We start from the raw sequence: 17,014 nt of genomic DNA on the forward strand, positions 1-17,014 counted from the left end.
TCTTCAGTGCCTTATAGTGGTTTTCACAGCACATACATTTTAACAGTCTCTGTTTTCTTGGTCTGTGTGTGTGTAATATATATGTAAATGTGTGTGTATGCATATATATATATATATATATATATATATATATATATAAAACACGTAGATGTGCATATGGGAATGGAGCAGTATATATGTGCTTTGTATACTGGTGTGAATATAAAAAGTGTACACGTATTTATCCATGTATATGCAATTATATGTATATAGTTGCACATGTGTGTATTGGTGTGAGTCTGTATTGTATAAAACCCACGTGTATCCTGTATGTGGCATTATGACGGTTACATAGAAGAAATGATCACACATTTTCTAATTTTTATCACAAGTTAAGCTGTCTCACTTTCCTGATTTGCATTCGCAGATGTTCTTCGTGTTTCACTGTTGCAGTCATCAGTTGTGGGTTATCACTGCTGGGTAGCCTTTGACCGTCCTGAATACCAGAGTAAAGATGGTCCCTCCCGCGTCGGCTGCAGGTCACCAGGGCTGACGTCAGGTCGTCAGTGATATAAAGCAGGACAGCAGACGCCATTACGTTGGTCTTTCTTGCCTTGGAGCCCAAAGCAGAAGCAGTTTGCGTGTGCGTCATTCGGCCGCTGCCAGACTGAAGTAGAAAACAACTAAAGCCAAGTACCCCCGTTTGATCTTTTTCTTGCACTAACCCATGTCTGAAAAAGTAAATAATTGTCTCCGCTGTAGAAAACAAATACCATACCGAGACTTTCATAACTTGTGTAACCTGTTTAGGTCCAGACCACGACGTCCCCAGATGTCAATTCTGCTCTGTTTTTAATGCGAGGACCATCCACTGTAGAGCAGAATTTGTAGCTAGATATTTCAAAGACGGTCTTTCCCAGTACGAAATGGCATCCGTCGGTCAGCATTTAGTGGATATCCCCAAAAAGAAAAATGGTAAAGAAAGGGACAGACCACAAAATGTTGGGCCTTCAGACAACTCTACCCTAAAGTCAGCCACCAGCTCAGTGGAATTCAGTGAGGCGCCTACGCAGCCCCTGATGCCCGACGCTGTACCTCCGCAGGCTTCTACAGAGACCCATTTGGAGTCCAGTACACCACCGGGTCAGACTACATCTACAGAGTTTTCATTGTCAGCCCCACGGTTGGGCCTCCCCTCTGCAGGCACCGACTTCTGAGGAGGCTTTTTGGATAACCAACGCCAGACAAAGACCGACTTCTGCGCCGCTAGCCACAGCCGCACCTCTGGCCCATTGAAGCACTGAGGCCTAAAAGCAAAACCACTCCCCGAAAAACAATTCCTAGTTGCCATCTTCCTTAAGCCAAACCTGCTCAGTCACAACAGCTTTTTAAGATTGCTGAGGATATTTTCACCCGTATCAGAGGTAACCAGACTACCACAGCCAAAAGAAAAAGGGACCTTTCCCCAGAGATTCTTTCAGAACCTGACACTCACTAAGGAATCTGACTTTTTGGATTTAGATAATGAAGAACAGCTCCTTACCACCTTTGAGGATACTGATGCAGAAGAATCATTCCCATCTGCATCCTCCCCTGAGGACCTTTCTTTTGGAGAGACCTTACACACCTCAGGGAACACTTCTATTGTAAGATCAGGATTACCCCCAGTCTAAGAAGAAGCTAGGAGAGTTTCTGGACCTTCCTCAGCACAAACCCTTAGCCATTTCTCCCATTTTGGATATGGTGGAGGATGTTTTCATGGAGTCTAGCCTCACACTCGATGCCCTGCCTCTTGCACCTCCAAAGCCAGACAGGTACTAGGTGCCAGACACCCACAAACACTTGTTCAAAAATCCTGCAGCAGACCTAGAGGTCATCGCCCAGGGACCCAAGGGGGCTAAGGCCAGTTCCTCCAAAAACCCTATTCCATCTGACAGGGATAGCAGAGCCCTACACAGATGGGATAAAAAAGTATACACCTTTGCTATCTTAGCTATTAGAGCTCTTAACTGCCAGTTCCATATGTTAAAATATCAGCAACATACCTTGGAACTATTAAAGCATAACATTCCCTCTTTGCCAGGTAGTTCAACTTCCAGAGAGCTAGGGGAACTCTTGCACTCCAGCTCTCAAGTGGCTAAACATTCCCTCCACTGTGGATACGATGCCCTAGAAGCTTCTAGCAGGGCTGTGGTTGCGGGGTCAGTCATTAGGTGACATGCATGGCCGAAAGAGCAACCACTGCCTGATCATTTTAAATCCAAGCTCCTAGACGGCCCCCTACATAAGGACCGCCTGTTTGGATCTAAGGCAGACGAGGTGCTCAAGAAAATGGAGGTTATGGCCAAATCAATGCTGACCGTAAAACATTTCCTCCAGGTACAGTCTCCCAGATTTAGCAGGAACTTTCCCACTAAACACTGATCCTTTCCTTGCCAATCCAGGACTGTGCAAAGGAAAGGGCGCAGGGACAGACCACCCAGGCAGCAACTACAAGGACAGCAGAGGCCCAGACAATGGACCTCTACAACCCCCAGGGTAGGGAGTTCTAAGTCCACTCTCTACCCTAAGTACTCGTAATGACTCCTTCCCCCCTGTGCATCCCCCACCAAAGGTTAGGAGGAAGGCTGTCCCTTTTCAAAGACAACTGGCAATCCATCACAAAGGATCAGTGGGTCCTAAAAATCATTTTCCAAGAATACAGATTCTCTTTCAAAGAGATCCCAATCTTAACAGGGTACACAGACATACCAACAAATCAGCGGGCAGAGGCCCTCAGCCCAATTCAGAAACTTTGTGCTCAAGGAGCAGTGGAACCTGTACACCAGGAACAAGCCGGAAAAGGGTTTTATTCAAGATTGTTCCTGGTTCCCAGGAAAGAGGGCACTTGGATCTCTATTCCGGATCTATTCACACTAAACCTTTCCCTGCAAGTGCCAAAATTCAAAACACTTAAGCTCCAAAAACTCTTGCCCATGCTTACCCCAAATGCCTGGCTGGTCATCCTGGACCTGAAGGATGCCTACCTCCATATCCGTATAAGGAAGTCCTGCAGAAGGTTCCTTCGCTTCAGGGCAGGTTCACAACACTTTCAGATGTTCTTCGTGTTTCACTGTTGCAGTCATTACATTTGGGTAATCTGCTGGCAGGTTGCCCTCAGTCGGCCTGATTAACAAAGTCTTGGGTCCTGCGTCGATTGCTGTCCCTTCTTACATGACGTCAGGTCGTTAGGGGTATAAAACATGCAGCCACCACCATTACATCAGTCTTTCTTGCCGCGCGGTGCTCGAAACAGAAGCAGTTCGCAAGTGCCGGTCGTCCGACTGCTGAAATTTTCGAGTTTCAGAACCGAAGTCTTCAACTAAAAAGCTAAGTACCCCGTTGGGGAAACATTTTCTTGCTCCTTACCGATGTCAATAAAAGTTAATAATTGCATTACTTGTGGGAAGCAAATACCTCATAAGGATTTTCATTTGTACTGTATTCCTTGCCTAGGCCCTGACCACAACGTACCTTGCTGTCGGTTTTGTGCTAAATTTAATCAACACAGTATTAAAGATTGGTATGTTTTTGCCTCACCCAGGAACTATCAGTTGGACACATTCTGCACAAGAAGTCATCACAAAAAAGCCTGGAAAGTGGATGCTCTAGCATTCAGCTGGAAAAACCTATCAGTCTATGACTTTCCCCCTCTGCCTCTGCTCTCCAAAGTTCTACTAAAAGTCAAACAGGACAAATCAAAAATGATTTTGATTGCTCCAGACTGGCCTCGCCAACACTGGTACCCACTCCTGCGCAGTGTGTCACACCTTCCACCATGGCACCTGCCTCGGACACCTTGCTTACTGTCTCAGAAGAACAACCAAATTCTGCACACTTAGCTCCAAACTTTGAATCTCGCAGCGTGGCTAATCACCTAAATTCACCCTTGGCATCCCTCAGCAAACCTGTGATGGATGTCATTTTGGAGGCAAGAAGGCCTCGTACTAGAAAATCTTATGCTGACAAATGAAAAAGATTCTGTGCCTGGAATCAATCACAAGGGATAAGCACAACAGTGCCCAATATTCCTCAGATTTTACAATATTTAACTGAGATGCTTCACAAGGGCCTGTCCTTTTCTTCCATAAAAATCCATGCCTCAGCCATTTCAGCTCATTACAACACGGAACCTTCCCTCTTCTCTCATCCTCTGCTAAAGCAGTATCTCAGAGGGGCCAAAAACTTAAGACCACCCAGGAGAGCTCCAACCCCTGCCTGGGACCTCAATTTTGTATTGGAAAACTCACTCTCCCTCCTTTCGAGCCAGCTGCTACTGCAGACTTAAAATTTCTCTCCTTGAAAAAAGGTTTCCTTTTAGCAGTCACTTCAGCTAGAAGGATTTCCGAATTACAGGCTCTTATGGCAGTGGAGCCTTTCATTATTTTTCATGCGGACAGGGTGTCTCTCCGGACCAATCCATCCTTCATGCCTAAGGTGGTATCCAGTGTAGCTCTTAATGAGACCATTCATTTGCCAACTTTCTTTCCCAATCCACAGAACAAGGGGTAATGGATTCTGCATTCACTGGATGTACACAGACAACTTAGATTTTACTTGAACAGGACAAAATTTCAAAGAAAATCTGAACAACTACTGGTGGCATTTGCTGCAGGGGCAGAGGGAAAGGCTATTTCAAAGCAGACTGTTTCCAAATGGATAAGCCATTGTATTAATTTCTTCTATGTGCACCATGGTAAAACTTTGCCCCAGGGGATCAGATCTCATTCCACCAGGGCTGCATCTACTTCTACAGCCTTTCTCAGAGGTGTTCCTACCAGAGACATCCTAGAAGCTGCTACCTGGAGCTCAGTTCATACGTTCACCAAACATTACCATTTACCTTTCTTCTCTAAATCCAGAGCTGGCTTTGCCTCTGCTGTCCTGCAGGGCCTTATAGCTGGTCCTAATGTGGTATAAATCCATCCTCCCAACCATAGCTTTGGGAATCTACCCAAATGTAATGGCTGCAACAGTGAAACACAAAGAACATAGTACAGTTGTGTACACTTACCATAAATGTAGATGTTCGAGTGTATTCACTGTTGCAGTCCTGGTTAGCCTCCCTCCAACCCCCTGTTTTTTTCTCTTACTATACCTCTTCTTTCCTTTACTATGCTTAAAAGCCTTTTTGGTGTATTTGCTTTTGTTTGGAGGTATATTTTGGTGTTTTTAATTACTTAAATATTTGGCTCCCCATTTGGGGGCACCTTACATCTGGGGCAAGAAAAACTGATGTAATGGCATCGGCTGCATGTTTTATACCCCTAACAACCTGACGTCATGGAAGAAGGGATAGCAACCATTGCAGGACCCAAGACTTTGTTAATCAGGCCGACTGAGGGCAACCTGCAAGCAGATTACCCAAATGTAATGACTGTGTTAGTGAATACATTCGAACATCTACATTTATTGTAAGTGTACACAACTGTACTTTCTCTGCTCTACCCTTTAGTTTATCTACTGCTCCCAGGGTTTTCACCAAATGCCTGGCCCCTGTCATTGCCTTCTGCAGGCAGAAAAACATTCAGATTTACCCCTATCTGGACAACTGTCTCACCCAGGCAGACAGCAAGGAAAAGCTCCTGCAAGACCTCAACTTTGTCCAAACACTCCTAACTTCTCTGGGATTTACCATCAACAAGAAAAAATCCAATTTCCAGCCCACCAGACAGAATACCTTCTTGAGAGCTCTCCTGGACACTTCCACCCAAAGAGCCTTCCTCTTCCCAGAAAAACAAAGTTTCCTGCCCCAGTATTTCTCCCATTTGGCTTACAGAACACACCTCACAGCAGGAAGTTCCTTCAAGCTGTGGGTTACATGGCATCCTGCATCCTGTTGGTGCCTTTGGCAAGACTACACATGAGAAAACTGCAATGGTACTTAAAAAAATCTATGGTGCCAGCACTCAGTCTCTGGAGCTACAACTGCCTTTGATTCCCTTCTTAAGAGAGGAACTCCTATGGTTGACAGAAATCTGTACCCTGAACATGGGCCTACCGTTTCTAATTCTTCCCCATGGCCAGACCACCACGGATGCCTCAGACAGAGCCTGGGGGGGCACACTTAGGAGACATGTGCACCCAAGGCACTTGGGACCTAGACCTACACATTAACCTAAAGGAAATGATGGCTGTACTCGGGGCTGTCTCAGCCTTCAAGAGCCACCTGAAACCAGGGGTGCTGCTTATCAAAACAGGCAATACCACAGTCATATGGTACATCAGCAAGCAGGGGGGAACACACTCCTACCCGCTTTTTCGTCCAGCCCTGCTTCTCTGCCAGACTGCTTCGATGATGGGCCTTCATCTGATAGCCCAGTCCATCCTGGGGGAATACAGTACCCTAGCAGACATCCTCAGCATAAGTGTCCTGAACCCCCACGAATGGCAATTTGGAGGGAGACTTTCCTCTGCATCACCCAAACTTGGGGGACCCCGGAGGTAGACCTCTTTGCATCCGTAGAGAACAGACGGACCAGTTCTGCACCAGGGATTTTCAACCAGAAGCCTGGAAAGTGGGTGCTGTCTCCTTCCACTGGGCCAGCCTGTTCGTCTCTGCCTTCCCCCCCCCCTTGCCAGTGATCCCAAGGGTGCTGCTAAAGATCAGGGAGGAAGGACCAAGAGCTGTACTAATTGCTCCAAATTGGCCCAGGCAGCATTGGTACCCTTTGCTACTCAGCCTGACCAAGGAGCCTGCCTCTCTCAGAAGGATTTCTAACCCAAAAAAAAAAAGGGTCAGTTCTGCATCCCAATCTGCAAACACTCAGCCTATCCGCATGGCTTATACTCCAAAGGCAGATACCAACCCACTGCTGAGCTAGCAGGTCCTTGATATAATTAAGGAGGCCAGAAGGCACAGCACCAGGAAATCCTACTCGGCAAAATGGAAAAATGTAATGCCTGGTGCCAAACTAAGGGTACAAGCAGCTCACTTGCATCTCTCTCTCTCTCTCTCTCTCTCTGATTCTCAACTACTTGGCGGAGCTAGTGCAAAAAGGATCATCTTACTCTTCCATCAAAATTCATGCCTCAGTTATCTCTGCCCATTCCCATTCAGAGCAGCCTTTGTTCTCCCAACCTGCGCTAAAACAGTTCCTTAGAAGGGTATTTCACATCAGGCCACCTAGGAGGCCATCAACTTCTGCCAGGGACTTGAACTATCTCTTGGAAAAATTAACCTTACCTCCCTTTGAACCAGCTGGCTCAGCACAACTAAAACACCTCTCTTGGAAGACTGCCTTCCTGCTGGCCATAACCTCAGCTAGGAGGGTTTCCGAGCTGCAGGTGGTCATGGCCATTGAACCCTTCATTATCTTCCATGCAGACAGGGTGTCTCTTAGAACCTAACCCCTCTTTTATGCCTAAGGTGGTGTCTGACATAACACTGAATCAGGCTATACATCTTCCCACCTTTTTTTCCTAACACTCAGAACAGGGGGAAAGAATCCTTCATTCACTGGATGTGCACAGACAACTAGATACTGTCTGGATAGAACCAAGTCTCTCAAAGACTGGCCAGCTCCTGGTCAGCTTCACCCCAGGAGCAGAGGGGAAACCTCTTTCCAAGTAGACCATTTCTAAATGGATATTCAACTGTATCCAATTCTGCTACATCCTCCATGGAAAAATTCCTCCCAAGCCTGTCCGAAGCCATTCCACTAGGGCAGCATCTACTTTCATTGCTTTCCTCAGGGGAGTCCCTACCAAAGGACATCCTAGAAGCTGCCACTTGGACTTACGTCCACACCTTCACCAAATACTACCAATTGCCTCTCTTCTCCAAAACCCAGGCAGGCTTTACCTCTGCAGTCCTGCAGGGCATACTGGGTCCTACTTAGAGCAGTGCAAGCCTTTTTCTTCTGTTCCTTCCCATCTACCATCCACCCTACTTTCAGCTTTGGGAATCTTCCCAGAAGTGATGACTGCAGCAGTGAAACATGAAGAACATAGTACAGTTGTGTTCACTTACTGTAAATGTAGATGTCTGAGTTTATTCACTGTTGCAGTCCTGTTTTCCCTCCCTCCTTCCCCCTCTGTTTCTCTTTCCCTCACACCTATCTATGCCTATGGGCATCCCCCAGGTTGGCCTTCCTCAGGCCTTCTCGTATAGGTTGGGGCAAGAAAAACTGATGTAATGGCATTGCCTGTCCTGCTTTATACCACTGATGACCTGATGTCAGTCCCTGGCGACCTGAAGCCGACACAGGAAGGACAATCTTTACTCTGGTATTCAGGCCAGCCGAGGACTACCCAGCAGGGATAACCCCCAAGTGATGACTGCAACAGTGAAAACACTCGAGCATCTGCGTTTATAAGTGTACACGACTGTACTTTATCATTATTTAGAACAGTAATTTGAAACATGGTACTTTCAGATTTTAATACTGATCAAAGCAAATGCAATTTTGGTGATTTCTTTATACAAGCAATTCTGCTTTTGTAGGTTAAGCCAGAACCATTATAGTGTCTTGTAATTGTACTTTTTCCTCCCATCTAAACCCTCATTTCTCAAAGGGTAAGTCTAGCCTTTGAGGGAGACCATTGGCTTGTTTTAGGGGAGGCTAAAGCTAGTCTGAAAATGCTTTGTACTTAAAATGTTAATTATCTGGTGTTGAATTTCTGTGGAATTGGGGTACATTCAGGATAAAACAACACGTGTGTGTGATTACAAATTAGTAATAAAAGCAATACTGCACTAACCCAAATTTTTATTTTTTTTCAAGTAACTCTGTATAGGGTAGCATATGCCTTTTCAGCCCACAGCACTTTTCTGATTAATTGGGGGTCAGAATTACTTTTTTGTGGTCTGAGGAAGAGTCTGACATCTGAGAACCTGCCTTTAGAACTGATATCACAGTACACAGGGCATGGGGAAAAAACATGAGAATAAATATAATTGCTTTACTTGTCTATTTTCTTGTAAATTATACGCAGTTGTAATTTTCAGTATCTGTTATGATTGAACTGGTAGTTGGGGTTCCCAGGCTAATAATTTATGCTAGCCCCACACTATCGCTCAAGTAGAGGAATACTCTGTAAACTATGTTGCTTTACATAATGTTTTCTTTGTGGGTACACTTCTGTCTGAGAAAATGTAGAATAAGGGAAATTATTCCATACTGTTTGAGTGCTGTAGTTGACATTTTGTATTTCTTTAATTTAGGTTTCTTTAGGTGGTGTTGATCTGACAGTTCGAGTACTAACAACAGGTTATTGGCCAACTCAGTCAGCAACTCCAAAATGCAATATACCTCCAGCACCAAGACATGCGTTTGAAGTGTTCAGAAGGTAAATTGTTTTGAAGATGTCTCTTCTGTTTTAAGTGACTTTTACAGTATCAGCTTCTTTCATTTAGTTTTAATGCAGAAGGCACTGTTACAAGTTTCAAAGTTTTATTTTATTATTTTTTGTTTTTTTAATAAAGGCCCCCTTTCTTCAGATGTGTTTCCTGTCAGAGCACTTTTTGTTTTATGTTTGGAGTGCAATGATATGTATTACCTTACAGTTTTAAAATTACATTAAAAGTAAACAGTTTTGATTTTCGTTATATCATTTCCATAATTGCTGATCATGGTCTTACTTTAGAATGTAATTTGAAACCGGTAATGAGCAGTAAGAATGACACCTTTCATCACTTCCAGATCCCTGCAGCATTTTGCACTAATGTTGGTAAGGTTATCCTCCTGTATGCGGTCTCTACCACCTGATATAGGAGTATAAAGTGATGGTCTTCCTGCTCCTTCACCACATCATAATATGGTCCTTATCTGCTATGCCTGGGCTGTCGCCATTTGATAATTATTCTTCATGTTAGTTGCAGCCAACGATTCACATTTACTCTCTAGCTTGCAGATCATGGATAACGCATCTGCTTTTTTTTTTTTTTTTTTTTTTTTTTTGAGCCATGGTCCTTGCTAAGTCTTGCAGGAAGTTTGATTGTATGAAAAACCTTAAAATGCCTGTGGTTTGTTGGCCAAGTGTTCAGAAGTAACCATTTGAATAGTGACTTCTCCAAAAACTGCAGGCCCCCCCCCCCCTTCAAAAGAAACAAGTTGTGAAGAAGCCAGTCTTTGTGAGGGACTTCACCTTGTAACAAACATAGATGTAGGCAGCCACGTAATTTTTCTGACTGTATCATACATATTTGAAGAAAATGGTACATTTGATGTTCTTCATCTCACATTGCTGCAGTCCTTACACTTGGGTAGTCCGCTGTCCTCGGTCGGCCCGAATATCAAAGTATTAGGCTGACGTCGGTCAAGGCGCTTAAGACTGACATCAGGACGTCAGGGTACAAATGCGCATGACCGACGTCATATCCTCAGTCTTTTTTGCCGCATGGTCCGATGCAGAAGCAGCGTTGCAAGTGCCGTTCGGCGTTCTGAAATTTTTCGAATTCGGAGTTTCAGACCGAGTCAAAGTTGGCTAAGTACCCCGTTGGGGAATATTTTAGTTTTTCTTGCCTCAGTGGTTTACCGGATGTCAGAAAAAGTGAATAACTGTATTTCTTGTGGGAAGCAGATACCGCATAGGGACTATCATACTTTGTGTATTCCTTGTTTGGGGCCTGAGCACAACGTTGTTGGGTGTCGCTTTGTGCTAGGTTCAATAAGCGCACTATTAACCGAAGGTTAGATTGTGCCAGGTTGGTCTTTGGGAACCGGTGCAATTACAATATGCCGTCGGGTGCTCCGCCGCCCGCTTCTTCGAAGAAGCGCAAAGACAAAGCAGCTAAGCCCAGGCAAGAAGAGTCGTCCGTACCGGACGCCGGTTCTTTAGAGGCGTCAGTGGAACCGGTGGTTCCACCGGAGGCTTCTCTGGAGTCCCAGGGGGAGACTTTGATATTGCAGGATGTGGCCTCTCAGGAGGCAGGTCAGGCTGAAGGGGCTTCTCAAGTTACTGTACTCCCCTCCCTTCCTAGGGTGGTTAGGCCCTCTCCTTCTGTTTCCAAGGCTTCTCCCAGAGGCAGGCCAGGTTTAGCTTCTGTTGATGTCACTCCTAGTTCTACAGGATCTGTGCCCAAGAAGCACATGCTTAAAATTGCAGAAGATTTAATTACTTTGATTAGAGGTTCTTTGCCCCCTCCTGATAAGAGGCCTAGGGTGGAACCAGAGTTGGGGAGTTTTGAGCAGGCTTGGATGTTTCAGAGTCTTGGCTGAAGACTTGCAGGAGTACTCTCCTTATTCTGATTCTGATGCAGATGATTCGACTCCTTCTGCTTCTCCTCCAGAGGATTTTTCTTTTTCAGAGACTCTTCATTCCATGAGGGAACATTTTAAGTGGGAAGGTCAGGACTTCTCTGATTCCAGGAAAAGGCTTAGGGAATTTTTGCTTTTACCCCAGCATAGGCCTTTGGCTATACCACCTGTTCTGGATGTTGTGGAAGATGTGTTTGCAGAGGCTTCACTTAATCCTGATTCTTTGCCTCCTGCTCCTATTAAACCAGATAGGTATTACAGGATGCCTGAGGCTCATAAATATCTTTATAAGAGTCCTAGGGCGGACCCAGAAACTGTTAGTCAGGGACCTAAGGGTGTCAAGGCCTCTGTTGTAAAAAATCCGGTTCCTCCAGATAGAGGCCAGAGCTTTGGATAGATGGGGAAAGAAAGTCTATACTTCTTCCACCTTAGCTATGAGGGCTTTGAATTGCCAGTTTCACATGTTGAAATATCAAAGTTATCTTCTTACTCAATTGAAGTCTAAGGTAGATGCTCTGGCGGAAGGCATTGAGTGTAAAGAATTACAAGATTTGGTTCATGTCTCTGAGCAGGTGGGTAAGCATTCTTTACAATGTGGTTTTGATGCTGTACAGGCCTCGTCTAGGGTGGCTGCCACTGGGTCAGTTCTTCGCAGGCACGCCTGGCTGAGGGATCAGAATTTATCTGACCATGTTAAGACAAGGATTTTGGATGCTCCTTTACAGTCTGATGTGTTGTTTGGTTCTCCTGTGGAGTCAGTCTTGAAGAAAATGGAAGACAAGGCTAAGTCTATGCAGGCTGTTAAAGATTTTTTGCAAGTTCAGCCTCCAGTTTAGTAGGAATTGGCCTGCTAAGGGGTGGACGATTCTTCTTATGATTCACAGTCTAGGGGTAGATCTAGGCGTGGTAGGGGCAGAGCTCAGAGCTCCTTCAAACCTAGAACAGGGAGTTCACCTGCACAATCTTCGGTGAGGGCAGGGGCCAGTCCTTTCGTAAACAGGCCCAATGACCTACCTTTTCAGCTGCCAGATCCTTCTTGCCTGGCAGCACCTTTGGGAGGAAGGTTGGCACTCTTCAAGGAAAATTGGAGTTTGATTACCCAAGACAGATGGGTATTGGATATCATACACCAAGGTTACAGGTTTTATTTCCATACCTTGCCTCCTTTCAAAGGCATGCCGGACGTTCCTCCTCAGCAAAGACTAGAGGCTCACAAACAAATTTCTCTGCTGCTTCAAATAGGGGCCATACAACCGGTCCCTCTGCACAGAAGTGGGCCTAGGATTTTATTCTCGCCTGTTCCTAGTACCAAAGAAGGGGAACACGTGGAGACCAATTTTGGATTTATCTATCCTCAACACTTATCTGGACATTCCCAAGTTCAAAATGTTGACGTTACAACAGCTTTTACCTCTGCTGGGCAAAGATCACTGGATGGTGACTCTGGATCTCAAGGAGGCTTACCTTCATGTTCTTATCAGGCTAAGTTGCAGGAAGTATCTGCGTTTTCGGGCTGGGACTTCTCATTATCAGTTCTCTGCATTGCCCTTTGGCTTATCTACTGCGCCCAGAGTGTTCACGAAGGTTCTGGCTCCAGTGATAGCTTTCTTCAGGCTAAGAGGAATACAGATTTATCCTTATTTGGACGATTGCCTGATTCTGGGCCAAGGAAAGGACGAACTTCTTCATCATTTACAATATGTGATAGCAGTGCTAAGATGCCTGGGGTATTCTGTGAACGAAATAAAGTCCAGTCTAGTACCCTCTCAGGACATGTGCTTTCTGGGTGTGAGACTGAATACAGCATCCCAGATGGCCTTTTTGACCCCGGACAAACAAAAGAATCTTTCTCTTTACTTCCATCAATTGTCTCATCAGTCCAGGCTGACTGCAAGGACAGTCCTTCAAGCCTTGGGGTTCATGGCATCTTGTATTCTGGTGCTTCCCAATGCCAAACTGCATATGAGGAAGCTACAATGGTATCTCAAAATGTATGGACACAGCACTGCCAAGATATGGACACTGTCATTCAGATAATACCTTGCATTCAAAAGGAATTTTTGTGGTGGGCTCAGGAATGTCACCTAAACAAGGGACTCTCTGTGACCCGGCCAGAGGCGAGTCAGATTCTAACGACAGATGCCTCAGACAAAGCTTGGGGAGCTCATCTAAATGGAAAGTGGGTACAAGACACGTGGCCTGCCAGACTTCAACATCTACATATCAACTTGAAGGAGATGTTAGCATTCCAATTTGCATTAATAGCTTTCAAGGATTTACTTCTTCCAGGGCAGGTGTTGGCTCTAACAGACAGCACAACTGTCATGTGGTACATCAACAAGCAAGGGGGAACACATTCTTATCCTCTATGCAGACAAGCAATGATTTTGTGGGAGACTGCTCTCAGTTTACAGCTAAATCTTCAGGCAAGGTTTCTGCCGGGAGCACAGAACTCCTTAGCAGATGTGTTGAGCAGACAAATTATGGATCCCCACGAGTGGAAATTGGATCCTCATGTATTTCAGAAATTGACAGTGTTATGGGGAACTCCAGACATAGATCTGTTCGCTTCTCCACTAAACTACCAGCTGCCAAAGTTTTGGACAAAAGGTTTCATCCCACAGCTTGGAAAGTGGATGCTCTTTCATTCAATTGGAGCAAGCTTCATGTGTATGCCTTTCCACCTCTGCCTCTCCTCCCAAAGGTACTCCTGAAGGTCAGACAGGACAAGCCAAAGATGATTTTAATAGCTCCAGATTGGCCTCGACAGCACTGGTACCCATTACTGAGAAGTCTGGCAGGAGCCTCCATGGCCTTTACCTTCGATTCCACACCTGCTGTCTCAGGAGAACAGTCATTTACTCAATGTCAAACTTCACTCTCTTCACCTAACAGCCTGGCATATTCTGTTTTGAACCCTGGAGGGTCTCAGCTTCCACAGCAAGTTTTGAATGTTATTTTGGAGGCCAGAAGGCCTAGTACAAGGAAAGTGTACGCAGATAAATGGAAGAGATTTTTATTTTGGAGTACAGCAAAGGAATTTGATGTTTCTGAGCCTAATTTAAGTGTGGCTCTTCAATATCTTACGGAGTTACTGGACAAAGGTTTGTCCTTCTCTTCTATTAAGGTTCATGCTGCAGCAATTTCTGCTCACTATGACTGTGACCCACCATTGTTTTCTCATCCTTTGTTTAAGCAATTCCTTAGAGGGGCAAAGAATATAAGACCCCCACGAGAGCTCCTACTCCTGCTTGGGATCTCAATTTTGTGTTGGAGAAACTCACTCTACAACCTTTTGAGCCTGCAGCTACTGCCGAGTTGAAATATTTATCATGGAAGACTGCTTTTTTGTTGGCCATTACCTCTGCAAGAAGGGTTTCTGAATTACAGGCCCTTATGGCGGTTGAGCCTTTCTTAATTTTCCATAAGGATAGGGTATCTTTGCGTACTAATCCTTCCTTTATGCCTAAAGTGGTTTCTAGTGTGGCTTTAAACCAAACTATTCATTTGCCTACTTTTATGCAAACCCCAAAATAAAGGGGAAAAGATTTTGCACACTTTGGATGTACACAGGCAGTTGCGATATTATTTGAGCAGAACTAAAGGGTTCAGGCAGTCTCAGCAGTTATTTGTTTCATTTGCTTTGGGTTCTCAGGGCAAGCCAGTGTCAAAACAAACTATTTCTAAGTGGATTGGGTTTTGTATTGCTTTCTGTTATTCCCATCATGGTAAGGAGATTCCAGCTGGGATTAGGCCTCATTCCACTAGGGCTACTGCCACTTCTACAGCTTTTTTAAGGGGGGTGGCAACTAAAGATATTTTGGAGGCAGCTACTTGGAGTTCAGTGCATACTTTCTCTAAGCATAATCACCTTCCACTTTACTCTAAATCTAGGGCTGGTTTTGCCACTGCAATTTTACAGGGCATTTTGGCAGCTCCTACTGCTTTATAGTTTTGCCATCCTCCCTTACCTCTGCTTTGGGATTCTACCCAAGTGTAAGGACTGCAGCAATGTGAGATGAAGAACATAGTACAGTTTTGTACCTACCATAAATGTAGATGTTCGAAGATCCACATTGCTGCAGTCCAATTTACCCTCCCTCCTTCCCCTCTGTAGTTAGAGGCGGTTGTGGGGGTTGGGTTGTAAATATTGTGGATATTGTATATATTGTACATATGATTAGTGCAAGGGTGGTTGGTTGTTTTTTGCTGTCTTTTGGTTTTGACCTTTCTTTTTAGGGTCTTCTGACATCTGGGGCAAGAAAAGACTGAGGATATGACGTCGGTCATGCGCATTTGTACCCTGACGTCCTGGTGTCAGTCTTAAGCGCCTTGACCGACGTCAGCCTAATACTTTGATATTCGGGCCGACCGAGGACAGCGGACTACCCAAGTGTAAGGACTGCAGCAATGTGGATCTTCGAACATCTACATTTATGGTAGGTACAAAACTGTACTTTTTTACAATGGTACCAGATGTTTCTTTTAGCCAACATCTAGCATGGAACAGGCATTGGAGATGTCCCATTTTGAATGCTTCACTTCAGAGTATGTTCATTCATAAGTGTGCCTGTGTATGTAGAAATTCCTACCACAGAATAGGCATCTTAAGTGCAAGTCCTCAAGTAAACATAAGATGTGAAGTTGTTCAATCTCACCGTTTGTTCTTACACATGGGTTCGGAGCCGATCCATCAGCTGTGAGTCGGCCGCTTTCCAAGCTCAAGAACTTTGAGTAGCTCGAGGCACAGTCCCTATCCCATGATGCTCTCTTACTAACCTGAGATCTAGTTTGCCGCTGCAACGGATTGCATGATCTTCAGAGAAGCTCGGGCCAGTAAACCTTTAACCATGTTTCTTGTGTGTATTGCATGGGGCCAGTACATTTACAAGAGGATTGCTCTGTCTGCCACTCCTTCAGCAGCAGGGTTCCATTAGAGAGACGAAGGAAGTTGACTGCTAGAGGGCCGTTGAAGCCAGACTTTCAGGAAGCATTGGACAAGGCTGACCAGACCTCCAAGTCTTTGAAGGGGTCGAAGTCTTCAAAGGTGTCCTCGGAATCCAGGTCCTCAGTTCCGAGCACCTCTGTGAAGGCGCAGTCACCAGGTCCTCAGTCTTCAGAGCCGTGCACCGAGCTGATATCTGACTCGAACCCCAGTGCTGGAGCTGGTGTCAGAGGTTTTAAAGTCTCCGATCCTTAGGTCGGTGGCTTCTTTGGCTCCTTCGACCAGTTCTTCGGGGACCCTTTCAGACATCGATGTTGACCGTGTGGTGCAGAGGCTCTTAGAGAACTCAGCTTTGTCCAAATTACTCTCGGCTTCGTTCCAACTGACTTTGAAGCCTGCTACTGTTCTATTAGCCGTTACTACTCCTCCTCCAAGGCTAGCCAAGCCTTCGGAGCCGGAAGGAGAAGATCTGATGGCTGTGGAACCCTCGCAGCTGAGGCCTGTCCTAGTGCCTTCGGCCCAGTCGACCTTGATTTCTTCGGTTCCGTTCGAAGAATCTCGGAGCCGACACTCCCTCGTCGGTTCCGGGGGGGGGTCGAACCAATGCGTCGGTTCCGACTCTTCCTCTCGGGGCTTCAGCACAGATGAGCTTGGCTCAGTCCTGTGGTTCGGAGCCCGTGGTCTCTGCACCGAGGAGGTTGCCGTCTTCCTCCGAACTGGCGGATTACTTGGGTCGAGACACCGGGGCCTTCGATGCCATAAGGAGGGTTATGTCTGCTAAGACCCTCACATCCCTCTGATCTTTCCTCTTCCTCCCCTAAAGAGCCGCATTCTGCCTCTACATCGCAGG

General features: G+C 45.5%; 1 protein-coding gene across 2 annotated transcripts in view; it reads left to right on the plus strand.

Annotated features, from left to right (window-relative positions):
* CUL3 (cullin 3) overlaps positions 1 to 17,014 on the plus strand; it is a 2,974,786-nt gene that overhangs the window by 2,130,207 nt on the left and 827,565 nt on the right. For both annotated transcript variants that reach the window (XM_044070245.1, XM_044070246.1), the window contains exon 11: positions 9,185 to 9,309. In XM_044070245.1, coding sequence (XP_043926180.1) covers positions 9,185 to 9,309 — 125 coding nt within the window. The remainder of the gene's footprint in view (positions 1 to 9,184; positions 9,310 to 17,014) is intronic.

The sequence above is a fragment of the Protopterus annectens genome, chromosome 4.part1, assembly GCF_019279795.1.
Source record: "Protopterus annectens isolate FY-2018-M chromosome 4.part1, PAN1.0, whole genome shotgun sequence".
Classification (NCBI taxonomy): domain Eukaryota; kingdom Metazoa; phylum Chordata; order Ceratodontiformes; family Protopteridae; genus Protopterus; species Protopterus annectens.